Here is a 27,579-nt window from a genome sequence, read left to right on the forward strand (position 1 = left end):
AATAAGCATGATGTAAATTATGGCCTTGTTCATTTGTCTTATGAGCCGTACTATTTTAACGAATAAACAATGTTTTTCTATCACAACAAATTAGCGAACAATACTTTTAACCGTGGCTTTTCAGCAAAACGAACAGATTTCATGACTTTATTTAAGGAAACAATGGTAAAGCATATGCCATTTTGGGCAAGGGCAAGGCCCATACGGCATGCAGCACTCCCTATCGTATCTCTGTCTTCCCTATCCCTTCGAGACTGCCTACACTCGCAAGTCCGCCGCCGCTTGTGCCCCGTGGTGCATTCGTACCGCGCCGCCTCTCGTCCGCGTGGCGCTTGCCCTCTCGCACGCCGCTGTTGTTGCTCTCCAGAGCTCATGCTCACCTGCGCAGCGCAAGCGCTTGCGCCACCACTCTTGGTGCGCTCCGATGGTGAAGCTCGACGTCGATGTCGCCTTCTACGTAGCTGAACGAGGAGCATGTAGAGGAGGGCACCAGTCTCTTTGCTTCACGACCGTCGGCGGAGCCACGATGGCTCCTTCTTTCCAGTGAGCTCCGGCTCCTTCAATAGCTCCTGTTTGGTATGGCAACCATAAGCAAAGGCCTTATTGGTAGGAGACTAAAATATGCCGAAGGTTAGTTATGTTATAATTTTTTTCGATAGTTGTTTGGTTCATTTCTAGCACCATGACTCATATGTCATAAATTTATTTTTGTATCATAACTTGTCATAAGTTTAACTTCGATTTCGCTTACCACATCTTCTTTGACCATAATTCACTGAAAGTTAGGCGTGGTCGCCAAACAGGCCCTTAACAACGCACATCACGCTTGACAAGTTGTTAGTCACGCGTTGTATATGCCCTAAGGCCAGTCTCAGTGGGGATTTCATACAGTTTTATGTGCATTAAATATGCTGACATGACACTGTCTTAATGAAGAGAGAAAAGATAAAAGTTTCATGTGAGTAGAGAGAGTTTTATGGAGATGAAACTTTTCTGCACTGTTTCCAAAATATGGGTGTGTTAAAAACTGGAAGACGAAATCCCCGCTGTGTGGCCTAACAGAACGGCCACTCCGTCAAAAGAAACAGCTTGGGCCCACCTGTCATGTAGGGAATTGTGGGTCTCTGGAGTTGGCCTCTCTATTCCAACCCGTCTTCCTCGTCTTCATCTCCATCGCCGTCTCGGTTTGGGGGAAGCCGGGGCTGGATTAGCGAGAGCTCGAGAACACTGGACACCGGCTCGCTGTTGATGGCGGAGGCGGAGAGGCAGCTGGTCGTTGTCGTCGAGGGGACGGCAGCCTTAGGGCCCTACTGGTCCACCATTGTGACCGACTACGTCGAGAAGATCACGCGGTACGGCCGCGCCCCTCTTCGCTCGGGTTTAGGTGGATCGCTGAGGGTGAAATTGGGTGCTGAGGTTTCGTGGATGCTTGTGTGTTTGTAGGACGATTTAAGCTCTCTTGATTTCGACTTTTTCTTTCTTTTTTCTTTTTGAATTATTATTTTGCTTCAGAACTGCAATCACGGTGAGATTTATGTGAGGGAGCTACGGATGGAGGACCCCGACCCCGACCAGCTTCTCCCCTTCCTCGTCCCCGCGCCGAACCCAACTCCGGCCAGATCCGCCCCATCCCCTTCCTCCCACTGCCATCAACCACCAGATCCGAATCCCCTGCCGCCCGATCTACACGTTGATGGGTCTCATCCACCCCCCCTCCCCCAGCCCACCATTAACGCCGGTCGGCAGTCGCCAGCTCCGTCGCCGGCGTCCTCGCCTGAAGATAAGGACAGCCAGATTCCGGCAAGCCGCACAGAGATAGACCAAGAGATTCAGGAGCAAGCCTGGGCGTTGCTACCGGACCTGGCAAGAGATTTGTGCAAGCTCAAGAATCCGTGCTCAGGGACAGGCGTGCAGTCTTGACATCAATCCTCGATCCGGCCTCACCGAGAAGACTGTCAATGAAAGCGCTCAAGCAAAAACCAAGGAGCCCCAAGAAGGTACGGCTATTGATTCCGGGCTCCCCATTTCCAGAACTCCGGAAACCCAAGAACGGAAACAAGCGCAGGGCACAGCGGGCATTCATGGCAGCCAGGAGACGGCCAGGGGCGAGCAGACCATCTCTTCAACGGCGTTCTCGAAGCAATCTCCCAACCCCCGCCCGGAACCTAGCGACATTGAAGACAATCTCCTCCGTTGCAGGTTCCCGGTGAGCCAAAAGGGGAAACAAGTGCTGGCCACGGATGGCATTCATGGCGGCCAGGCTACGGGCTCCGACGAGCAGCCTACTTCTTCAGCGGCCGCTGTGAAGACAGTTCCCAGCGGCCCTTCTGATCCGTCAGGCACGCGTCTGCAGGCTCATCAATTCAACACAGTTATCAGTGAGAAGGGATGGGAGCCGGCCAAGTCATACCGACGGAAGCGAACAGATTCAAATCCGGCGACCGCTCAAACCTCGAATCCAACAAGAGACAGGTCTGCGGGCTCAACATTCTTCAAGAGCAAGATGGAAGGCAGATGCTTTAATTGCTTTTCACCAAAACATATCGCGCGCCTCTGTACCTCTTCGCCGAGATGCTGGAAATGTTTCCATTCAGGACACCGTGCGGATGGTTGCAACCCCAACCGGCGAGTTCGACATGTTAAAAGCCTCGTCCCCCGCGAGCGTAGCAACCATTCAAACACCACCAAGTTTAGCTTTCCTCCAGAATACTACAAGTCCGACCACCGTTCCTTTGTGGAGGTAGTGCGTGGTCAAGAAGGGATGGCGGCTGCAAGGTACCCCGGGGACCCGAGAGCCAGGCCCGCCCGCGGCTTCTGTGCCGTCTCGGCGACGGGCTCCATCCGGCGCCGCCGCGACGAGCTCATCAACAAGGCTGTTGTTTGCTGGCTCAACGGCAACAACCACGACACGGAGTCTTACCACCTCGGCGACGCCCTCCGCAGTCAGCTGAACCTGGGCCACGACGACTTCCAGGTGGTCAAGCACTTCCTCGAGCAGTACCTCGTCATCTTCTCCGATCCGACGATCAGGCGTCATTTGGTGAACCTGGGAGTCATGTCAGACAGGGGCAGGGACTTCCACTTCGCCGAGTGGAGCGAGCGCCGCTATGCCAACAATGTCAGCTGGGAGTACCACGTCAAGGTACGCATTGAGGGCATCCCTGTGCACCGCTGGGCGGAGGATGTCGCTGCCAAGGCGCTGGGCAAGAGTTGTGCAGTGCACTATGTGGAGGAGACGACCCGGCGTAGAGAGCGCACCAGGTCCTTTGATCTTTGGGCCTGGTGCTGCGATCCCTGCGACATCCCGACGGAGGTTTGGCTCACGGTGATTGAGCCAGACAGAGAGCTGCCACCGACCTCCATCCCGCTCCCCTTGGCGCCGCCTCACCACGACGACCCGGTCGACCTCAAGCGCGGCCATGTCTACGTTCTGCGCAACCACTTTGAGGTAGTGGAAGACCTCTCCTTTCTGCAGGGGCGTGGTAGGGCCGGCGGCCCTCCGAACCGCAAGGCCCGCAGAGAGTTGATCTGGAGCTACGGGGTGCCAGACACCGAGGGCGAGCGCCACCACGGCAGACGCGGCAACAATCGTGGCCGCGACCTCAGGCGCCAACCACGAAGGGATGATGACGACTATGATGACAGGCGCCACCATGGCACTCGACGCCATCGCAGCCTCTCAAGCTGGGCCAGGAACGCACGCTGCAGGGGTGGAGTTGAAGACTGCATCAGTTCAAACAGATGGCGTGGCCGCAGAGTCTCCCCCGCGCAGAAGCAGGGTGGCTCAAGAACACCATTAGGCTCCAACTCAGGTATGGATGGTGAAGGCACGCAAAGTGGAGAAGAAAGTCAAGAGGGTGTCCTTTGCAAATCCAATAGCATCGGAGCTGAAGCCCCCCAAGAGGTCTATTCCTGATGATAGCATCATGCTGATTAAGGGTAACCCATGCTCTGAATTGCAATACTGTTCTCCTGATCCTATTGTCCCTGAATCCAGCATGCCTAACCCATCCTTTCCAGTGGCTACAAACAACACCCTGGAGCACACCAAGACTCCAGGAATGGGGGAAGTCATCTTTGGAGCCAACATCGTACACAGCGATGACATAATTCCAAATCAGGCAGCAGTGGAGAAGGAGCAAGTGGTGCAGCACGTCATCACCAACCTGTGGATGGGTCTGCAGGTGGATCAGCTTCACGGCATGGTGGTGAGCTCTCCTACTGTACACTGCCCGAACTTACAGTTTCCTTGCAAGCACAGAGTAGTTTAGATCCTCCTACTATGTCAGTTGAAAGCCAATCTCTGTCACCAGAGACATCCACAGTTGCTCAGACTAGTCAAAACACGTATACAATACCTGTGCCACCTGAGCCCACATCTGCGCACATCCAGCAAGATTATGTCAACCAATTTGTTTCCATTGATGATCAGTCTAGCCGAGAGTTAAATAATAACAACTCTGGAAACAACTTTACACTGATTGACAGTTTCTTACATACAATTTCGAAACCCATTATGCAACCTTTATTAGGGGGGGGGGGCTGCACACACCATTCACTCACACCAAGAACACCACAAATAAGAGTTGGAATATCAGTCCACCACCAAATTCAAGTAAAAGAAAAAGCACTAGACTAGCAAAGAAAGCTGCACATTCGGGCAAAGATGCGATTCAGATTGCCCAAGAATTGTTAGTAAAGAAGCTAGGGGAACTGTCGGGTGAGGACACTACTCAAGATACCCCTGACATCGATTTTTATGTGCAGCACTTTGACCAGCCAATCGAAAGTGCCAAGATGGAGGCCATCAAGATGCTCATTGAGCAGGAAGCCAAGAAGCAGAAGACAAGCGCCATCCAGAAGAAGGCTGCCGTGGCTCCGGCCATGGAGGCTTAGGCGCTGGTCATGAGGGGATCAAGTAATCAATGTTAACCCCTTCAGGCAAGGGGTTTAGGGCGATACGCCCTATATATCGTAGGTTTCGTCATATTAGTAGAGCCCTGCGTGGCTTCTTCGGGGCTGTCATGCCCATGTTCGAACCTTTGAGACTTATGTGGTCGTACGCCTACTGGCCATGGAGCCTTCGGCGCTGCGCCTGCTGGCCTCGTTGCCTTCGGCCCTGGATTAGTAAGCACAAGACCGAGAACTTGGGGAAGGACTCTGGCCTGCTGGCTCTGTTGCCTTCGGCCATCCCCGGGTTGCTTGGAGATCAACGTAGGTCTTCCTTCAGATGGACAAGCTGGTTATCGATGTTAATTGTTGTTTCGGTTAATTATGTCAACCAAAAACTGTAACATCATCTGCTGGAATGTGAGGGGGTTGAACGATGGAGCAAAACGAGCGACATTACGTAATCAGATCTTATCCACAGGTGCGACGCTTGTATGCCTACAAGAAACAAAAATCACCACTTGGAACCAAACTCTTTTGACAGAGACAGCAGGAGCAGATATGGCAAATAACGCTGTCTGTCTTCCATCAATAGGGGCTTCCGGCGGTATCCTGATTGCGGCGTCAGAGCGCTTCTTCAGGATTCAGCAAACAAGCTTAACGCCAAACACAGTCACTGCAACGATCACCATGCTCGCAGAGAATACATCCTGGTCCATTACCGGAGTCTATGGCCCCTAGGCCGATGCAGATAAAATCGCTTTTATGCAAGAAATCTTGGACCTGCGGCAGCATGTCCTTCCAGCATGGCTACTGCTAGGGGATTTTAACTTAATTTACCAAGCACAAGACAAAAACAGTGCACACATCAATTTGTCAATGCTCAATAACTTCAAGTACGCCATTGATAATCTAGGGCTTGCACCGATTGACCTACAAGGCAAAAGATTCACTTGGTGTAACGATCAGCAGACACCCACAATGACCAAAATAGATCACATGGTTGATGGATAAGTCTCATGTGTGGCTGGTCTTTGTGGGGCTGTGCTGCTCACATGGTTCTTGTGGCTGTTTTTCTGTTTTTAGGACAGCATCTTAGACTAGAGGACAGCATCTTAGATGACAGCATCTTAGACTAGAGGACAACATCTTAGCTAGGACAGCATATTAGCATCTTAGACTAGCATCTTGGCATATGCTTGGCTGGCTAGCAGCCTATAAATATGTAACCCCAACCCCTCAAGTTGGTATGGCATTTGTTTGAGTTTGTGTGAGAAATAGACAAGAAAATTGCCCCAACTTCTAGTGTCTATCCTCTTTCGATGAGAGTAAGAATTCTCCTACTACCAAGAGTGAGAATTCAGCGACTAACAACGGTCGCTTCAACAGAATGGTCGGAGATCTTCCCAAGAACCGACCTTCAAGCATTAGCTTCGCTGGGCTCCGATCACTGCCCACTCTTTCTTCAGGGGGGTGTTGTTTTGGATTTCTATAGGGGTTTCAGATTTGAGGCGCATTGGGTACATATGCCAGGTTTCACTGAAATGGTACAGGAAGCATGGAATAGAGCGGTAAATACATAGGATGACATCTTGCGCATTCACGTCAAACTATAATACGTACAACAAAAGCGCTCAAGAACTGGAGGAGGAAATCTTTGGGCGGGCACAAGATTACTTGGGCAATTCTCAACATAACACTAGCCAATCTCGAGAGGGCTCAAGAGTCCAGAATTTTGACACCAGAGGAGTTAGAATTCAAGAAATACCTCAAGACAAAGGCACTAGGGATAGCAGCGATACAAAAGGCGAGAGCTCGACAACACTCGAGGCTTACTTGGATTCGGAAAGGTGACACAAACACGCCTTTCTTCCAATTGCATGCCAACATAAGGAGAAAGAAAACATTTATTGGTGCACTCAAGGGAGATACGAGCCTGGTGGTCTCGCAAGAGAATAAATCCATGCTCGCACATACACATTTCTCAAACCTGTTGGGGACGACAACCACAAGAACAAGAGCTATTAATAGGAGCGAGTTGGGATATGAACATCATGATCTAGAGGATTTGGACGTGCCCTTCACAGAACAAGAGATAGAGGCTGTAGTGAAAGACATGCCTTCTGAAAAGGCACTGGGTCCGGACGGCTTCATCGGTGTGTTCTACAAAAAATGCTGGTCAATTATAAAAGAGGACTTGGTCCAGGCGATCATGAGTTTTTACAATCACCGGACTGCGAGATTAAACTTAATTAACAAAGCAAATATCGTCCTGTTGCCCAAAATACAAGATGCAACATCTCTATCAGATTACAGGCCCATTAGTTTGATCAATAGTGTAGTCAAAATCATCACGAAAATCCTAGCAAATGGATTGGCACCACACTTGAACTCTTTAGTGTCACATGCTCAAAACGCCTTCATCAAGAAGAGATGTATCCATGACAATTTCATTTACGCGCAGAGAGTGATTCAACTGTTGCATATAAAGATAAGGTCGGCGTTGTTCATCAAATTGGACATTTCCAGAGCTTTCGACTCCATAGGTTGGAGCTTTCTGCTAGAGGTGCTACAGGCTTTGGGCTTTAGCACAAAATGGAGGGATTGGATAGCGGCCCTACTTGGAACAACAACATCAAAAGTATTGATCAATAGGGAGCCGACCCAGGGTATCAGACACGCACGGGGTTAAGGCAAGGGGATCCTCTATCCCCCCTTTTATTCATTCTAGCCATCGACCCACTACAACGGATAATTGAAGCGGCAGCACAAAGAGGGATCCTTAAACCGGTGCTACTGAAGACGGCTAATTTGAGGTGCTCCCTATATGCTGACGATGCAGCGATTTTCGCATACCATGCAAATACAGAGTTGGATCATCTACTCAAGATACTAAACTTCTTTGGAGAATGCCCGGGGCTAAAAATCAACATCTCCAAAACAGAAATTCTCTATAAGAATGGACAACACAGTGGTCTCTCAATTACTTCAAAATTTCCCCGGCAAGATTTGCAGTTTCCCTGGGAGATATCTAGGACTTCCTCTACACGTCCGGAAACTACGCAGGGAAGTGGTACAGATAGACAAAATAGGAGCTAGATTGCCAGGTTGGAAGAGCAGGCTCTTGTCTGCGGGGAGAGAGACTCTAGTAAAAACGGTTCTATCATCTCAACCAATTTATCATATGACCGCATTCCCAGAACAAAAATGGTTAATCAGAAAGATCGATCGCTTGAGAAGGAGTTTCCTATGGAGGGGAGAAACGCCAGACAAGGTATATGGTGGGCATTCCATTATCAACTGGCCAACAACATGTAGACCCAAAGCGAAAGGTGGTTTAGGGGTTTTGGACCTTGAACGTTTCGCAAGAGCATTGAGACTACGATGGTTATGGTATCAATGGAAGCACCGAGATGGAGCTTGGAACAAGCTTGACCTTCCGGTAGACGGCCGGGACAAGGAGTTATTTGTGGCTTTGACAGTGGTGACAGTAGGTGATGGCAAGTTGGCCAGGTTCTGGACGTCGTCTTGGGTTTGGTGGGCGAACACCGAAAGCGATTGCACCAACATTGTTCAAGAAATCAAAAAGGAAAAATCTCACGGTGCAAAAGGCCTTGGAAGATAACCGTTGGATATCACATGTCATTCCATTAGGCACTGCACAAGAAGTAAGAGAATACGTAACCCTTTGGGAAGAGGTGAGCCAAATCCAGCTAATCGAGAATATAGAGGACAACATCCGTTGGCGTTGGACGGTGGATGGGGAATACACAGCCAAAAGCGCCTACTGCATTCAATTCCAGGGCACATTCAGCAAACTGAAACTTCAACCGATTTGGAAAGCAAAGGCGGAACCCAAATGTAGATTTTTTGCTTGGACTTTGCTGCATAAAAAAATCCTAACGGCAAACAATTTGATTAAAAGAAATTGGCCAAATGATCCAGTATGCAAGCTTTGTGGTATTGACCCGGAAACACCGATACATATTTGCAAGGGTTGCACTTTCTCAAGGCAAGTTTGGTCCTTCAAGCGATGGTTCAGCCTATCGGTGATTGATACTGTTGGAATGACAGGATCCCTGCACAACTACGGGCAAAAGTGCAGAATTAAGATAGACAAAGATCAGAGAAAGGCGTTTGATGGCATTATGATCTATTTTTGGTGGAATTTATGGAAGGAAAGGAATCAAAGAACATTCCAGAACAAGTCGCTGCAGCTTAGTCAAGTGGCACTCCTTTGCAAGGAAGATATAGAGCAATACCAGTTGGCAACAAGATTTCATGCTGGACCACAACAAGAGTAGTTCTAGCATTTGTTGGTCACTGTTCTGTTGGTCTAGTTTTGTGGTTTTTTCGGTTTCAGGGTGTTTTTCTAGACTTTAGTTGTCGTCCAGGTGGGCATCTAGTTGGGTTGTCGGTCGGTGTGCTGTGGTGGCGGTGAGCTTGGTCTCCCGTTGTTTGTTGTAATTCTTTTTTCTTGTTCCTTTTTGCTCGTCTAATAAAAATCCGGCAAATCTCTTGCCGCCTTTCTAAAAAAATATTTTGCTTCAGAGCTTCAGATTGACGACTCTGTCGAAGGATTGACTACTGAGGTGTCTGTGTTAGTGTTTTGTTTGACGACGAAGCATCTACTTTCTAATTGTCGATCAGGCTCAGGCCCACTAAGCGGCAATCCTTTTTAATAAACCCCTATCTGATAGCATGCTATGAATCTCGGTCAATGTTTGAAAATCAAGTTCAGTGCTACCATCATAGTTCATTTCTCACACCATTGTGCTGAACTTTTGCATTTTAGTATGACTGATTAATTGAGAAAATTCAAATTTGCGCAGGAGCTTTTGTGCAAGTGAAGTGCCAGGGAAGGTAATTGTGTCCTGACGCTGAACCATTTATCATCTGAGTTCTCAGTTTGTGCATTCTATTCCATGAATTGTTTCAGTGTGTAACTTATTCTTCATTTGTGCAGAGTCTTGCAGGGGCACCACCTGAGCTTGCATTAATTGTTTTTCATACCCATGGACCTTTCAACGGTATGCCTTATAGTTTATTGTGCATTCAACCAAATGTGCGATTTGTGAACATTTTTGCAATGTAGCTTTTTGTGTGCAGCGAAGTGGATGGACAAAAGATATTGATGCTTTCCTATCATGGTTATCTGGAATATCATTTAGTGGTCGAGGATTTAGTGAAGTTCCTATCTGTGAAGGTCTTGCTGAAGCACTGATGGTATTGACCTGTTATAGTTGTTTAAAGTTTCTAGTTCCATGTGGCTAAAAGCTAGCAAGCTGGAGTTTTTTTTTAACCTTTCAAGATATCTTGTTGATCTTTGAGTTATGTTGTTATGAGAGCATTATGTCTGGAGCAGTTCACCCTACAATTTCATTTTGTTTTTGTTGTTGATCAGTTGTGTGTGAATAATGATCTGTTCCACTTTATGGCATATATCTATTTCTGGCTCTCTTTGAAATGATATTGTAGTCTGCACATTATTCTAATATTGTTGTTTAATTGTTTTCATAGCTGGAAATAATTCTTTGCATACATGATAGTTATTTCCAGATTTAATTTGGCCACATTATCCTCTTACTAAGCTATTTGCACAAGCTATGATTTGGCTAAATTTGAACATCGTCTCTGTACCATTTTGAATCCTGGTTATTTTCACTAAAAAAACGCCTTAATGGAAAACAGTATTTTTTTGTCTTGATCAATAGAGTATGGATCATTACTCTTCACTTATTATTGATAATCTATGAACAATACCAAGAGATAAGAATGAAGTGCAATAATTATGATCACAAAGGTTTGCCTGTCAGTCTGCCGCATTGTTTCTTGGGCATCAGTCCATTTTGCTTGCAGTCATGAAACTTACATTTTGAAAATGAGATTAAACCTTTGGTGACGCAGCGTGATCTTTATTTTCTTGAATATTAAAATAGTGATAATTTCTTTTCTAGTTACTGTGTTGATGCAAGCTGATGGTCATTTCCTTATGTGCAACTAGATACTTCAAGGCAGTCCTAATACAACCCAGAATAATCAAAACAATGAAGCACAAAAGCACTGCATACTTGTGGCTGCAAGTAATCCATATCCTTCGCGTACACCTGCCTACAATCTTCCTATTCAGTGTACTGATCAGAAAGAGAATATTGAATCATCACAAGGGCATCCTGTTGCTGATGCTGAAACCGTTGCAAAATCATTTGCTCAGGTGCTGCACAAGTTCTGCCATAGCTTGTTATTGAGGTTTATTTCCTGTGTCTCAATGGAATGTCGGTAGACTTTAGTTGATTCTATATTTTTTTGGATGTAGTGTTCTGTCTCATTGTCGGTGATATCTCCAAAACAGCTTCCAGCATTGAAGGCAATATACAATGTGGTAATGTTGTCATTTGTGTTGCACATGAACCTTCTTCTGTTCCTTTTTGTCTGTTTCTTTTAGTTGTTGAGAAATTTGACCTTATAAGTCCTTCAGCAGTTGTGATGAATGCACACATAATACTGGTTTCATATTCTGCTGCAGGGCAAGCGAAATCCTCGAGATGCTGATCCACCAGTTGATCATGCAAAAAACCCAGACTTCCTTGTGTTGCTATCTGAGAATTTCATGGTGGCACGGACTGCGCTAGGTCATTCTTTACATGGGAACGTGGCCCCAAATCAAACCATAACGAAGTTCGATAGTGCACCTGCAGTTACTATGCCAGGACCAACTTCAAATGCCAACCCCTCAGGTTGAAGAGAACTTAATGTTAGGCATAAGAAGATCCTGTCTTGGTTCTGCCTTTGTAGAAAATGTTTTTGGTGTTATATTTGTGCATGGAAGGGATTTAGGGAGAGGTTTGTGAAAGTGTCTTAGGTGTTTACACCTAGTTTAGTGACAAATGGCTTAACAAACACTACTTTCGGTTTGACTAAAAATGACAAGTGGATTCATTATGGACATGTCCCTTTGGCCGGCATGCCTAAAATATGACAGAAAAAGTCATGGCTATAAATATTTTGGGGTGGGGGACTTGGTGACTATTTTATAGCAGGCACAGTTATATGCCATTACATGATCCAGTTTTTCATAAGTTTTTGAGTGCTATATTTCTAGCAGCCGCCACTGAATAATATGTCTCTGTCAATGAATTTTTTGCTCAGATACCAGAAATAGGACATAGATGGCCAGGCCCAAGCACCATAATTTGTTAATAGGAAAGATGTACAAAGCTAATTATTTGTGTTATTCAGAGTTCGACGTTGGTCAGACATTAGTTTAAATCAGCTATACATGAATTACTTCATATGGAGAAGCAGTTTTTGCAGGATTTTGTCATAATTAACAGTGAGATTGATATTTGGTGGGGATTACACACATTAACTTGTATTCATGCATATACATGTTTATACTCCTCTACATATGAAATTTTAGTATATATGGAAGGTTGCATCCTTCCATATCCCGTGAAATTTTAGTAGTTGTGCAAGAACACAAACCTGTAAAAAATCATATTCAGCAGCCAGTATGGTCTGGTGGTCATGGCTGCCTGAACAATCTGTCACAGGTTAGGCTTATGAACTCAACTTGTTTAGGAGGAACTACCATGATGGGACTGCCTAAAATAGGGGAAACACCACTACAAGTCCACGTGTCAAACACAGGAGTTGATTCCCTAGGTGTGACTAACAATTCTGCCATGAATATGCCTATTGAGAAGCATCCAAATGCCCAACAGCCACCACCAAAGTATGTCAAAATTTGGGAGGTAAGGATTTCCTCTTGTATTTAGTGCTTACATATATATGGTCAGCATCCCTGCTCCCTTCCCCAACTTAGACATGGGTTTCTAGATTTTTAGAACTTTGTACTAAAATGTTAAGTGCAGTGTAGAGCATTTGACTAGTAGGAGCCTTCTTAAGTTTATTATCCTCTTAGGGACTGCTCACCATGTTACTATAGTGTATAAAATGTAAAAAAAATTGTTCCTCTTTTAGTTTATTGGAAGGACATAAAAGTGGATCTGTAGTAGCCTGTACTTGTGTTAATACGGTGAGTTCACTGAAAGTGAAACCATATATTCTATGACAATTAATCATGTTAGTTTTATGATCAATTGTAGTTTATATTGGTAACATCAATTTTGTGATTACTTATTAGTCAATACTTTGTGTCATAGTTCTAAACACTGGATATACCCCCTCCTTGCCCTCCAAATTTCAACGACGACAACAACAACAACAAAGCCTTTAAGTCCCAAACAAGTTGGGTAGGCTAGAGTTGAAACCCATCAGAATCAATCAAGGTTCAGGCACGTGAATAGCTGTCTTTCAAGCACTCCTATCTAAGGCTAAGTCTTTGGGTATATTCCATCCTTTCAAGTCTCCTTTTATTGCCTCTACCCAAGTCAACTTCGGTCTTCCTCTGTCTCTCTTCATGTTACTATCCTGGCATAGGATTCCACTACGCACCGGTGCCTCTGGAGGTCTCCGTTGCACATGTCCAAACCATCTCAACCGGTGTTGGACAAGCTTTTCTTCAATTGGCGCTAACCCTAATCTATTACGTATATCATCGTTCCGAACTCGATCCCTTCTTGTATGACCGCAAATCCAACGCAACATACGCATTTCCGCGACACTTAGCTGTTGAACATGTCGTCTTTTCGTAGGCCAACATTTTGCACCAAACAACATAGCAGGTCTAATCGCCGTCCTATAAAACTTGCCTTTTAGCTTCTGTGGTACCCTTTTGTCACATAGGACACCGGACGCTTGTCGCCACTTCATCCACCCTGCTTTGATTCTATGGCTAACATCTTCATCAATATCCCCGTCCCTCTGTAGCATTGATCCTAAATATCGAAAGGTATCCTTCCTAGGCACTACTTCTTCCAAACTAACATCTTCCTCCTCCCGAGTAGTAGTGTCGAAGTCACATCTCATATACTCAGTTTTAGTTCTACTGAGTCTAAAACCTTTGGACTCCAAAGTCTCCCGCCATAACTCCAGTTTCTGATTCACTCCTGTCCGGCTTTCATCAACTAGCACTACATCGTCCGCGAAAAGCATACACCAAGGGATGTCCCCTTGTATGTCCCTTGTGACCTCATCCATCACTTGCCCTCCAAATTTCAATTTTTAGATCATTTTCCATTATGTAAATTTGAACTTATATTACATAATATGTATTATGTTGTATGTTTTCCATATTAGTTTTGAACAACTGATGTTCGCTATCTATCAGGGAACTTTATCTGGGATAAGGTACGGACATCCTGTATTTATTTGCAAACTCGAAGTAAGTCTCTATTTGCATTATTGTGCTCACAAACATTATGCAGCATTTTGTGGAATTTATTAAAGATTCACTAACTTTTTTTTTAATCTGCAATTACTAGCTGAATGCATGATTCCTGAGCAAGGAAAATATCTTTTCCCTTGAAAAGCTTGTGCAACTAAATCTTATGTTATCTTGACCTATTTTCTTGCTAAGACTATTAATGATGATAAATTGGCTTGGAATAAACTTCTGAACATTGTCATGATTGCTTAAACTTGAAGGAGAAAAAATAATCCCCTTAAAACAGATTGCATCAGTTGCTGCCAATGCTAATTTGTAGCCATGGTTCCCTTCCACCTTCAATGTTGGAACCTAATGCTCAGTCTGTCTGTATTTTGTGTTCTGCAATCTTGCTATGTTTTTTCTTACTATTCATAGTATGAAGACATTTATTCACAGGATATGTTTTGTCTTTCTATTAATTCTCACCTTAGCATATGTCTGACAGGGTTATAGGAGAGGAACAGCGGCTGAAACGTAAGTGTTTGATTATTGTGATAATCCTTTCATTTCCTTGAATCTTTATACCTCATTAGCATTTTTTATTGATTGCTTCCATCAGTAGTTCTTGTCATTATCTGAAGTTGTTGTCTTTTTCTTAAAAGAAATGACTCATACTAGATTTTTTCATTTCTGAGTATGTACCACATTGAGGGTTCTGTAATCCACTACGCCATGTACAATAGGCATGATGCATTCTACTAAAGAGCATTGTGCATTTACTTTGCAATATATTGTATCTTTCTTTCATGGAACCCTTTTCTGCTATTTTTTAATTGTGCTTCCGGACTAAGTAGGAAACCAAAAACCATACTTTTCTGTATGCAGACTTGCAGCAGACTGGCCGGAAACTCTGGAGATTTCTCGCATCATAGACCGGGAGCATATGAACAAGTTTTGTTTCCCAAACGCATTCATTTCGATGTGAACTTGTTGCATTATCACATTTTCGATGGAATGTGCTGTGAATGATATCTTTTCTGGTCATTCTGCAGGAACTTTTGTCACAGGGCAGAATTTCTAGTATTCCGGGCTTTAAACCAGCATGGGTTTCTTGGACGACTAAAAGAGAATGATCTGGTCAGTGATTTGTTCTAATCTTTTAGCGCCTGTGGTATTAAGCTTTGGTTCACCTACGTTGTTCCCTACATCTATTTTTTCAGTCGTTTTGTGCACCTGTAATAATGTCTAATATGTCCTCTGTTTCAGTGTGCTGTGATACGATTGCCTTCACAAGCTCTTCTGCTGTCAGTGTCTGATAAAGTGGGCCGCCTAATTGGCTGGCTCTTACCTGGGGTAATCTTCATTGCAGCTATACACTTTCAATTCCTGACCGTAGATCAACGGAATCATCTGCGTTTACTGAATATTTCCCTTTTCTCCCCCCCCCCAGGACATGATGGTTTGGAAACCACCGGTCTCAGATCATCAGCCAACAATGCAGCAGCATCAGGCACGGCAGCAACAGTTGCAGGAGCTGCAGCATCAGTTGCAGCTAGAACAACAATTGGTACAGCAGCTGCAACAAGAGTTACAGGGGCAGCTACAGCAGCACATGCATATGCAGCCGCAAGGCCTCCTGCTTCAGCAGCCACAGATGCAACACCACCAGCAGCAGCAGATGCCACTACAGGTCCCCAGCAATAGCAGCAGCCCCAGCAGATGATGCCAGGTAGCCTTGGGGCCTTGGGGCCTTGGGGGAGGCTTCCATTTCCTACCTTGAAACCCCTCGTCAGTATGGCTGGCATAACAAGGTGAATATATATATACATTGGCCCTGAGGGTTGAGATGTCGCCCTGAGGGGTTGAGATGTCTCCTAGTGGAACCTTGGACAGTTTTAGAGAACCGTGTCACTTGTGTGGAGTTACGTTATGGATAATATAATGAAAAATGGCAACGTTATTGATGACTGTAGCTGGCTGCTGCTACTCTGCTACAGTATAATGTAGTAGTAGTACCTCTAAACTAGACCACAGTTCCTTCCGACCCTAGATGTGCAGCAGGTACTCCTCCGTTCACGGTGTACAGCTCCAGAGATTTGCATCGACCGTGTGCTAAACCTGAACACGAAGCGCATGAACGAACTAGCTAGTACAGTGGTGCTCCTACACTACGTGATCTGATGATCGAGACTACTGATGAGTGTCTCGGCACGCCGGCGCCGACACCATCGATTTGACCATTTCCATTCATCATCCTATAGCTTTCCGAGCAGCTCGGCGCTGGGCCTCTGGCGAGTGGGCCCGAGCATTCCGTACAGGCCCTTGCTGGTCGTCGTCACGGAGACGTCAGCGTGACGCACCTGCAGCGTCACCGGCACGACGACAACGGTCGCTCGCTCGCTCTGCATTCACGGTTTGTGCCCACCCACTGCGTGATCATGGTGGATTATTACTAACCCACACCATGCATTGCATGCGACGCGGCACAGGGCAGCGCACCGCACCGTCGGTCTGCTCCCTACGGTGGCAGCAAAGCGAGGCTGCACAGCACGGCGTCTGCGCCACCGGCCGCCACGACCGTACCGAGTACCGACACCATCTCAGTGCCTGTTTGATGAGTGTTTGATTCTTAAAAAACATTTTTTCCTATAGTTTCTAAAATCTGGATTCTGAGCAAAAATTGGTATGGGTGTTTAGATTTTCCAGTTTTTAAGAATTTGACTTCATTTATTGCTCACGTGGTCTGGGTATCAACATCTTCTTTGTTTTTAAGAATCTAGCAAAAACTGACGTAACAAACTGAACAAAGACTAGCATTTTCGGATCCCACCCGGTTTTCAAAATCAGAATCTTAAAAACCGGAGGCTAATCCAAACAGGACCTCACACACACGTCACGTACGCTGCTAGATGCTTAATGCAACGGCTAATCCAGAAACAAAGCGAGAGCCGAGGGCAGCAGCAGTAATAATAATAACTAGTCCATCATGCGCGCCATCGCGCGCGCCGGCAAATCACCTGGTTAAGACGCAGGTAAAGAAGATGTTTAATATTTACATGAAAACAATATTAGGAGTTTAATGTAGATATATCATGCACAAGAACCGAACGATTGGCGCTCTTTTTGTATTTAACATGGTAAAACTATTCAGAATTGTAAACATGAAATGATTGATGTGGTAGATGACATTTCGTAGCAAAAACATAGATGCCAACGCAATAAACTATTTTAGGTCTTCACACTGCATGAGAAATATTCTAAAGCTTCTGTTTTCACACAGACCATGAAGCATGAGTAATTTTTTCTCTCTAGAGTCACATAGAGATTAGAAACTGGAAGAAGTAAGGACATGGCATTTACCTTACCAGTGTATTTGCATCTTCGTGGCCTACACCCATGAATTCTGCACTTAAGCCATAAGCCATAAATTTAGTGTTAAGTTTAGGTACAGTAGGTGTGGGAAAAAACATTTTTTTGAATAAAAGTAGCCGATTTGTGAATTGTGCTGAGGCATCTGAGCTTGCTTGAATACTGTAAATCCATACAGGAGCAACTAATTAACTATTTCCAGATCCTAACATTCTACCTTCTTCATTTATACAGAACGTTTAATCTCTTGTTAAAATAAATACGACTGTTTCATAATCCACAAGATCGTGCTACCTTCCTGGTAGAAGCTTAGTAACTTCATAAATCAGGTCAACAGACTATATACAGCGCAAACCACCTTTCTGGCTTGGTTCAGAAGGAAAAAGGCTTGGAAAACTGGTTAATCTACTACAAAAATAAGCATGGTAAAATCCCTGACAAAAAACAACAATAAAGGCACACAACAATAAAGGCACACCATCTCTGTTGGAAACATACTCTCTTGTACTAAATGACTTCTGTCATCTAAAATGCTATTTCTCCTGTACTAAATGACTTCTATCATATAATGCTATTTCAGTGGATTCATAAAAGATTGCAAGTGGTATGACTCCAGTAAATTTGTTATACATAGGACCGTGAGGTGTTTGGGTACAAAGAATGACTGACTGGCTGCTATAGAATACTACCTAAAAAAACAAGGATTCAACAATACTACACAAATGGTGCTACGTTACCATAGATCTTTATCGACTAAAACATCTTTTTTTGTGACCTCCAATGCTCAGCGCCCAGATTAGGCCACGGAATAAGTCTTTTTTTGTCTGAAAACCAAGTAGGAGACACCAAAACAAACAAGACAATGCACAACCTGAAATCGATAAGCTCATAATTTATCTCAACACAAGCTAAGAAATAGTGCTTATGTTGAAACATGGGTAGGAGTCATAATAATCTTAGCCTGTATTTGTGTCAATCAGATAGAAAGCAGGAACACAAAGGTGGTTTGATCTGACCGTCTGTACCGAATCTGGAGGTAACGTTAAAATGTTTGTTTATTTCCAAATTTCGTACGCCTTATAGGTAACACCCAAAAATTTGTAATGTTTTGCACAATGACTATGAGAATAGTGCTGTCTAGATATGCAGTTAATTAGGGGGTTGAATATGGCATTGGAAGAGGCACGTAGTCTGGGGTAGCAAGCATTTGACAGCAGGGTACGAAACCATACAGGAAACCAAAGACATCATTCTACCTGAAAATAATAACGATATGGGTGCTGAAAATAATAACCATGCAACCAGGAAACCAACGATGCTCAGATTATTACCTTGCTGCAGCCAGCCTTGAAACTGAAGCATGAGTGACCTGGTTTTTCAGCAAGCATGCTCTGATCATGCACCTAAAAAAGAGTGTGTTTCTGAAGATTAGCTATCTGGGAAATTAATAACTGTAGTGCATCAAACTCCGTCGACGAGATTAGTTAAAACATGGATAGATGGATAAGATTAGCTATCTGGGAAATATAAAGCAAGTTGCGGAACCACATAAATTTAAATAAGATTTCAATTATACGTTGAGGCCGGTTGAGGTCATCTTCTCTGCCAGCTGATCACTAGGAACATTACTTGGGGCACATACAAGACCCTACAAATTTGACAAAATTAGACGCCAGACAATTGTCCCTAAATATATCACCAAATCAAAGTGCACACTTTTAGCAATTGTACTATGCCTGTCCTTGAGGTTGTTTTGCCATGTGACACACAATTGCAGCAGATTTGACAGTCTTGCAGTAGCAGGTGGACCTTGAATCAAACTAATTGGCCTCTGCAGGACACTTTTAGTTGCTAAAACCTGAACACACACCAAATAATACAGAAGAGAACAACAGATCAAACAGTCAATAATAATATACACAGATCATAACAGCAACAAACCTGTGAACCTGCCCAGTCATCTATATTGTTTGAATTGGTAATAAATATACCACAGCTTCTGTAACAGTATGGGTACGTAAGCTAAATTTGAAGGATCGAAATGTTTTTCTAGCGCCAATCAGAGGGCAAAAGCGAAATTACAAAATAAGAGGAAACTTGTAGGACTATCTAAAACACAAGAGCGCACTACCAATAGATGGGAAGAAGAGGTAACAAGAACTGCAGACAGCATGTCATCTGACGCAATAACAAATTGATTCAATAGGTCATGCCAGACTCAGGTAAATCAAGTTACATGCAAAAGAAAAAACAATTGAATAAGCATAGACATGACAAAGGGGCTTACTTTGTAATATCTGCCGCCACCGCCACTGCTGAGGCTGTAACATTTTCAGCTGCCAATAAGCATACCGGAGACGGGGAGGGTTCGCGCTGGATCCGCCTGCTGGCCGCAAATGCACCACCTCCGTTGCCTGCGCGAGGTCCACGCCGTGCTCAAGCTTCAGATCCGCCGTCGGGATGGTCCCCGCGGGCGGCCGCTCCAGATCCACCTCCGAGGTTGCTGACGTGACCTCCCCGTCGTCATCCACGGCTTGCACGGAGGTTCCTCCGCCGCCAGAGCCCTCCAGCGCGCCAGGGCCACCGCTGGCTGGCCGCGCGGCCGTGGGGACGACCGGCGACAGAGGGGCGAAACCCTAGGCCGCGCGACCCGCTGGCTTGCGTCGCGACGAGGAAGCGGCGCGGGGGTGGTGGTGGTGGAGGAGGAGAAGGAGGAGGACGAGGAGGGAGGCCGCCGCTGCGCGGAGGGCCAGGCACCGCCGAGGTCGTCCCGCGCCGTCGCCTGAGGCGCGTCGCGCGTGGGGAGCGCACGAGCGTCGTGGAGAGGTGAAGGGAGACAGGGTTCGGTTTCTTTCTTCCGACGGTACGACGGGAGGCTTGGAGAGGCAGCGGACGCGGTGGGAGCAGATATTCCAAGGAGGGAGCTGTAGACACCGCTGCGAGCAACCAGGTGCGTCGATTGAAGAATCCAACGGCCGAAGAGATTTGGGTGACATGGACACGCGGAGCGACGGCTGAGGCTCGCCGGCTTAATGATAGTAGATTTATTGCGCATGCATGGTCCATGGTTGTAACGGCTACTGGTGAGACCGTCGGGCATTGACTCTGGTAGTCTGGCTGACTAACAAAGCAGGTCATAAAACTCCAGCAGTAAGCATTACAGTATGTCCTGCGTGTCAACGATGCAAGTTGTTTTCGGTTTGCAATACTCGTCTCCTACCGTAGACAATCAGCACGGAGTAGACGAAGACCAGTATAGGTAGTAGTACAGCGGTAGTAGCTCTGAATCTAATAACCTCGAGTCACATTGAACTTATTCAGAACTACTTTTCAGCTATAGAATAATGTGTTTCTCTCATAATATTTCAGCATAACTATCAGCATAAGCTAAGGCCCTGTTTGGTTGGGCTTTTGGCTTTGGCTTTTGGCCCCAAAAGCCAAAAGCCCAATCAAAGGGGCTGCTTTTGGAGGGTGCTTTTTTAGAAGCAGCTGTTTTTCCGTAGTTCATTTTTGAAAGCTGGGTTGACCCTGCTTTTGGCTTTTGGCTTTCTGCTTTTCGAAATTGGTGGAATAAAAAGCTCTTCCATAGTTGTTTCAAGAGAGATAAAGATAAAAGGTATATTTTATACTTGTTTAACCAAACAGCTTTCAGCTTTTCTACAGCTCACAGCCCACAGCAGCTTTTCCACAGCCCACAACAGCTTTTTCTCACAGCCACAGCTCAACCAAACAGGGCCTAAATTTCATCATCAGCGAACAAGGTGACTGTCGGTGGTATGGAGTTGGACGATTACAGAAAATGGCACGGCCTAGCAGCAGATCACATGCATATTTGTTCCCACCACATATACGAACGAACCGGTTTCAGTTGTCGCGTATACGGAGTACGGTCAAAGAAATAGAGTAAGCAAACCAGATAAAGTAAATCAAATAATTCAGAACTGCAGATCTCACCCCATCCCTCAAATGGTTAACGGTGGGTGAATGTGAATCGGTCGTGCTGCTAGAGCAAAGCGACCCCAGTGACTCCCCCCGCGTCGATGCTGTTCACCCACCGGCCGCCGACCACCTTGCTGCCGGCTGCTGCCACCTGCCGCCTGCCGCCTGCCGGCGCGCACCGTCACCTGCCCACTGTACTGCGCCATGCATGCACGGCTCGGATCCCATCCATGTGACTGCCCCTGGCCCCTACCCCTCCCGACGAAACGATGGTGACAGGGCGAATCCCCAGCCAAGTTCCCCACCCACCCAAATGGCCAAATCTGGGCTCCTTGCCGCGCTGGCCGAGAGGCTCTGACGTCCGGGACGCTCGCAGCGTCGAGTGGCCGATGCGGTGCGGTGCACCGACTCCACGGCCGATGGCCCACAGCATCCGGCCATCCCATGGGCCATGCATGCCGCTGGCCGCTGGCTTGTGTCCTCTTCCCCTTTTTTCCTACCTCTGTCAACCGGTGGAGATCAATCTAATATTCTTCTTCTTGGTATCATCTTATGACTTAAAAATAACTTACTTTATCTTTTTCCCATTCTATCGTAGATCAGTGCATAGAGCATGTCTTATCGTCACGGTCAGTTGTCATTAGATTAAACAGCTACAATGCATATCTCTGTTTTGAAACAGATTCTCAACTAGGTCCTTAGTATCCAAAAATCATAGGCTTTCCCGTAAACCCATGTCGACTGTGTGTTCTCTGAACACACTGTGTGATTAGCCTTTGGTAAGCGGATCCACAAGTACTTTCTTGGTACTTATATGCTCAATGCTTTCAAAATGATTCTAGATTTTCTCCTTTACAACATATAACTTAATGTCAATGTGTTTTGCAATACACTTGACCTGTTGTCTTAGGAGTTAACTATTTTAAATGGTTATTGTTGTTGACTACCATTGTTAAATCCAGGTACAAATTCTCTTAACCTCCTTTTGCCTGTTCCTGAGGCCTTACGACAAGCTATACTATGGTATGCATCAATGATGACACCACAACTGTTTCATTGGAGCTTTTCCATAATAATACTTCAACTGCGAGTGTTAGCAACTACTGTGGATTTCACTACACATCTCGCTAAAACTTAATATTTGTACCCACAACTATTTGAGAGTACTTGTTCTTTCTTACTCAGCATGGGGCCTATGATACTTTGCAAAAAATTGCAAGACATTCTTAACTCCATTCTAGTGATCTATATCTGGACTGGACTTCTACCAAAATATCCCGAATACATAAGCTACATCTGGGTAAGTTCTTACTTGTACATTCATTAAGCTTCCAACAGCTAAAGCATATGGAACCATATTCATTTGATCGATCTCATATCGGTTTCTGGAACACTGAAAGTTTCCAAATCTATTACCCTTGACTATAGGAGCAGGCGTAGGTTTACTCGCATGCATACTTTATTTCTTTAGAATCTTTTCTAAGTATGCCTTTGTGATAGTCCTAATACCCCTTTTCATTTATTTCAGTGAATTTTAATTCCTAGAACCAATGAGGCTTCACCAAGATCATTCACATTAAAACTTGAGGACAAAGACTTCTTTTTCTCCAATGGTAGATTATCATTACTACTAGTGAGTAGGATGTCATCTATACACAGGATGTGGAAAAAGAATTTTCCATTCTTAAACTTCGCATAAACGTTATTGTCTTTCTCATTTTCTTTAAACCTAAACTTTCTTATCGTTTCATCAACTTCAAATACTATTGTCTAGAGACTTGTTTTAATCCATAAATGGATTTCTATAGGCGGCATCCCATACGTTCTTTTTCTTCCATAACAAAATCTTTGGGTTATGCCATGCAAACGTTTTTATACAAATCATCGTTGAGGAATGTCATCTTTACATCTATCTGATGTAACTCTAAATCTTAATGTGCCAATAACACCATTATGATTCTAAAGGAATCCTTGCATGAGACTGGAGAGAAAACTCTCATCGTAATCTATTTATTCTCTTTGCATAAAACCTTTTGCTACAAGTCATGCTTTATATCTTTTCACATTCCCTTTGGAGTCACATTTTATCTTGTAGACCCTTTCATAGCCTACTATTTTGGCTCAATTAGGAATTTCTTCTAAGTCCTAAACATCGTTGGTATTCATCGAATTTATTTTAACTTTCATAGCTTTTTGCAATTCAAACGGGTAAACGCTTCTCATGGCTTTTTCAAATGAGGTGGGATCACCCTCTATTTAAATTTCTTCACTAACATAGACTTCATAGTCATCAGGAAAACTGGTTTACTAATTCTTTAAGACCTTCTAGGGCCTCAGCTACTGGCACTTTCATATGAGGCTATTGTTGCTCTTCATTGCCAAGAGGCAATTGATTCTACAGGCTCCTGTATCACAAGATCATTGTTTACATTATTTATCTTCTTCGAAGAGCTAACAACAGGTGTTGTATAAGTCATATAACATCAACAAGTATTGAGAAATTTGTTGCTCTTGAATCACTAGAGTGGGCATGCAGTTTCGCTTCTCTTCAAGTCATAGGTCGCTACATACCATGCTCCCCTAGATCATCTCATCTTTTATAAAGATAGTGTATCTTTAAATTTCTTGTTTAGATTTAATCTATTAAAACCTCATATGGCGCTTTAAGCACCATCTTAACATCTTTAAGACTCGTCCAGTCTGAATTCTGGCTGACTACGCTATCTTCCTATCGGAACTGTAAAAAGTCCAGGAATTTAGCTATTTCTGTACTTAGGGGTATCGTTATTATGACCGTTGTACTCCTTCGATGGTCACATTCATCTTAATTAATCTTTATCTCACTCTTAATGAAGAGTATCTTTCTTAATTAATCTTACTATTCTCTCCCTTGAAATATGGCATAAACTTTATTGCCATAATTTCGAGAACTATTCAGAAAACCTGTGACCGAGGAGACACTTATGACTTACTTCATTCACATGATTGTGTCATTCAAACAAAGTTATTTCTTAATTCGTATAAGAGTACACTTTCCTCATTCCACTTCAAGAACTCAATAATGTCTTTCATTAATTGTACCTTTGCAAGTCACGCTTGCATCTTTTTTTTTGTCTTTTTATTAGTACTGACCATGACGGTGCATTTCTATTGTGCCATGGTCAATACTAGGATGGCATAAGAGCTACCTAAACTTCTCTTGCTATGCGGGATACAAAAAATATGAGCCATCATAAAACTTCTCCCGCCATGCAGGATTGACTAGACTATGCCAAACTTCTCCCCATGCGGGACAAATTTATATATAGACACGTATGCTTAATCCAATGTTGGTTAAATTAAACATGCATGTTACTTATTGTAACTCTTATCATAAAACATTCACTTATACTTCATTTTCTAATTAAATATTCTCGTTGGTTCTAACTTAATCAGAAAATTAGTAAATTAACAAAAAAACAGTCTTGAACTGGCTTGACTATAGCCTTTTCATTCACATACCTTAGCATTGCAGCCCATTGGCATGCAGCCAAGTGATCTCGTCGGTAAAAAAATAAAACTTACAAGATGCTTCTGCATCAATTCTATATCACCGTTGGACAAAAAATAGAATTAACGCATAAAACTCATAAATCAACTTAAAATACATATAACTACTCTTCAAAATTAAATTCTCCCGTTGGTTCGAATTTAATTAGAAGATAATCAACATCATTGCAGCGAAAACTTGATAATAAAATACATTCTTTCAGTTCAGGAGCATTTCTTGGTCCTTATCTACTCTCTAAAAAATTGACCATGTTGGTGTAAAATTTATCAAAGATTTAAACTTCAAACTTAAATTCATTATAATATTGTTATCATCAACGTTGGTCAGAAAATAACAATACCATAATCTAACATAAACAAATCGGATTGCTCCTCTAATTTAAATTTTCCCGTTGGTTCCAATTTAATTAGAGGATAAACATAATCATAATTTATTAAATGTAATTGCTCTTCGAATTAAATTCTCCCGTTGGTTCAAATTTAATTAGAATATAATCAACATTAAACTTTGCAGCGAAAACATGAGAAAATTCTTTATCTACTTTTTAGAAGCATTTTATTGTACTCATCTACTCTCTGAACAATTTATCCCGTTGATTCAAAATTGAATAGAGATGAAAAACTAATCAAAATTCACTTCTAAAAATAAATAAATAAATTTATAACCTTTACTGTGCATTCGGCCTGACCTGGCGGAACAGTACGCGGCCCAGTCTATGTCGCGTCCGCGCACGCGGCCCAGCGGCGACCCAACATAGCGCGTGCGCCCGCTCCTCCGCGCCCATGCCGCAACCTGGGCCTAGGCCGAGAATTCGCTCGCCCGCATGGGCTATTTTCGGTCCAACGATCACCGACAGTTCATCTTGATCGGACGGTCGTCCGCGCGTGTAGCTCAAATAAAACGCCGCTGCGGCCGTCTTCACCCGAACCCTAATTCCATTTCCCCCTTCCCTTTCTCTCTCTTCATCATGGTGCCGGTTTTCTTTCCCCTTTCTCTCCCCAAAACACGGTCGGAGAGAAAAGTGGTGGTGGCGCCACCGTGGCGCCCTTCGCCGGTGCACGCATGAGACTGGAGTTGTGCGCGGCGCCATCAAGCGGCACCACGGTGGTGCTCTTTGCGCCCACAGACACGCTGTGGTGGTGTTACCCTAAACCCTAGCTCAAAGTGCATCGCCGCCGTATGTCCCCTCGCCAAAGCACGTGCTCCCCAGTGGGTGAGCGTGCCGCTGTCGAGCGGTCCTGTGATGGTGCCCTCGGCCGGAGCTCACGCGCACGGCGATGAGCATGGCTTGGCTTCTCCCCCACGTGCCGGTGAAGCGGCAGCGGGTGCATCTTCCCGCGGGTGGCAGTGGCGATAGTGGCGAGAAACCGGGTAGGTTCTCCCCCTTCTCCGTCCATCCATCTAGGGTTAGGGTTAGGATCCGATCTGCAAATCAAAACACCTCCTTCTAAATTCTTATTCTAATCTACCCCAAAAGCTAGATCTACCCCTAGTTGGGCTCTGATAGACCCATAACTGACAGCCTACAATTTGGGCCTTGCGTACTAACTTTTCTTCCGCAATAATACAGGCTCCGCCGCTGCCGCCGCACGCACGTGCCCGCGCAGCCATCCACGCTTCGCTGGTGCACTGCGGCCTCATTAGCTTTACCCCTACGCTCCGCTCTAGCCCTGACCGTAGCTCCTGCACCGTTGCCCCTGCTGCCAGCCTGGCTAAGCCTGCGCGCCTATGGCCACCCTGACTCCGGTGGCCACCTCCAATGCCACTGCTACCTACTCTAGCCTTGGCGTCTGCCTCCCTTGGGCTTTGCTAGTGCCTAGGGAAGGCCCACGCTAGCTCCTCGGCGTTCCTTTGGAGCGGGAGGTGGCTTCTGTGGAGTTTGCACACAAGCTGCTCGATGTTTTGCAGCAACCAGAGAGTGGTGAACAAAACTACAGCAATGGGTGTCTCCAGGCGTTCTTTGTGCCTCCGTCGTCCCTGTTAAGCCATTCGTGCCTGTGATCTTGACCAGCTCCATGACTTGCGACTCCAAACATGACATGCAGTTTATCCTATCCCTCCCACCTCCTTCTCTCCCTCCCAGCTAGTGGGATCCTCGCCGTCGGACAACCACCATCCCTCCTCTGTTCGCCTGCCTCTGCATGCCATGGGGTCTTCTTCGGACGTTGCTGATCGGCTGGATTTCTCACTCGGGTGCAAGTTTGAGGATGAAGTGGATCGCCGTTTTGGCACCCTAGTACACCATTCCCCTCCTTTAGTTGATGGATCTTTCTTCCTATTGGTTATTTTTTGCCGTTTTTTGTTTCGGTTGACTGAAGATTCGGTCTCTTTGGCCCTCCAAGCGTGTTTCGGTGGTTGTGCCGTTGGTTTTTATGTTAAATTCTTAAGCACGAACCACTTTCGCTTTTCTGTTTCTTGCAAACAAGTTGGGTTCCATGTCTATCGTCTCTGTCGAGTGATCACTTCTCAATTCGATGTCTATTTTCATCTTTAGAGCAATGGCATGCCCAACTGGGAATGAGAAAAACATATCTGGGAAGAGGAACAAGAAAAAGAATGG

The 27,579-nt window shown here is 44.9% G+C and overlaps 2 protein-coding genes across 4 annotated transcripts; both read left to right on the forward strand.

The window, feature by feature from the left end:
- The first annotated feature begins 1,134 nt into the window (after window positions 1–1,134).
- LOC136466406 (mediator of RNA polymerase II transcription subunit 25-like) lies at window positions 1,135–16,129 on the forward strand. 3 transcript variants are annotated; one of them, XM_066464791.1, is made up of 14 exons: window positions 1,135–1,352; window positions 9,723–9,753; window positions 9,857–9,920; window positions 9,986–10,116; window positions 10,895–11,104; window positions 11,207–11,272; window positions 11,417–11,627; window positions 12,472–12,644; window positions 14,123–14,176; window positions 14,667–14,695; window positions 15,047–15,112; window positions 15,214–15,298; window positions 15,428–15,514; window positions 15,612–16,129. In XM_066464791.1, the coding sequence occupies exons 1-14, from the start codon at window positions 1,249–1,251 to the stop codon at window positions 15,882–15,884; spliced, it is 1,584 nt and encodes a 527-aa protein (XP_066320888.1). In that variant the 5' UTR covers window positions 1,135–1,248; the 3' UTR covers window positions 15,885–16,129. The 3 variants fall into 3 exon arrangements, with proteins under 3 accessions (XP_066320888.1, XP_066320890.1, XP_066320889.1); XM_066464792.1 differs by having other exon boundaries at window positions 1,244–1,352; window positions 10,000–10,116; XM_066464793.1 differs by lacking the exon at window positions 12,472–12,644 and having other exon boundaries at window positions 14,123–14,142.
- Window positions 1,552–9,716, forward strand: LOC136462225 (uncharacterized). Its single transcript, XM_066461361.1, has 3 exons — window positions 1,552–1,689; window positions 1,820–3,939; window positions 4,021–9,716. The coding sequence occupies exons 1-2, from the start codon at window positions 1,552–1,554 to the stop codon at window positions 3,914–3,916; spliced, it is 2,235 nt and encodes a 744-aa protein (XP_066317458.1). The 3' UTR covers window positions 3,917–3,939; window positions 4,021–9,716.
- Window positions 16,130–27,579: the final 11,450 nt, after the last annotated feature.

The sequence above is a fragment of the Miscanthus floridulus genome, chromosome 7, assembly GCF_019320115.1.
Source record: "Miscanthus floridulus cultivar M001 chromosome 7, ASM1932011v1, whole genome shotgun sequence".
Classification (NCBI taxonomy): Eukaryota; Viridiplantae; Streptophyta; class Magnoliopsida; order Poales; family Poaceae; genus Miscanthus; species Miscanthus floridulus.

Coding starts and splice junctions, on each gene's coding strand:
- LOC136466406 (XM_066464791.1), top strand. CDS start 1,249: ATGGCGGAGGCGGAGAGGCAGCTGGTCGTTGTCGTCGAGGGGACGGCA. Junction 12,645..14,122: donor AGTATGTCAAAATTTGGGAG/GTAAGGATTTCC, acceptor GCTATCTATCAG/GGAACTTTATCTGGGATAAG. Junction 15,515..15,611: donor TTGGCTGGCTCTTACCTGGG/GTAATCTTCATT, acceptor CCCCCCCCCCAG/GACATGATGGTTTGGAAACC.
- LOC136462225 (XM_066461361.1), top strand. CDS start 1,552: ATGGAGGACCCCGACCCCGACCAGCTTCTCCCCTTCCTCGTCCCCGCG. Junction 1,690..1,819: donor CCCTGCCGCCCGATCTACAC/GTTGATGGGTCT, acceptor GCACAGAGATAG/ACCAAGAGATTCAGGAGCAA.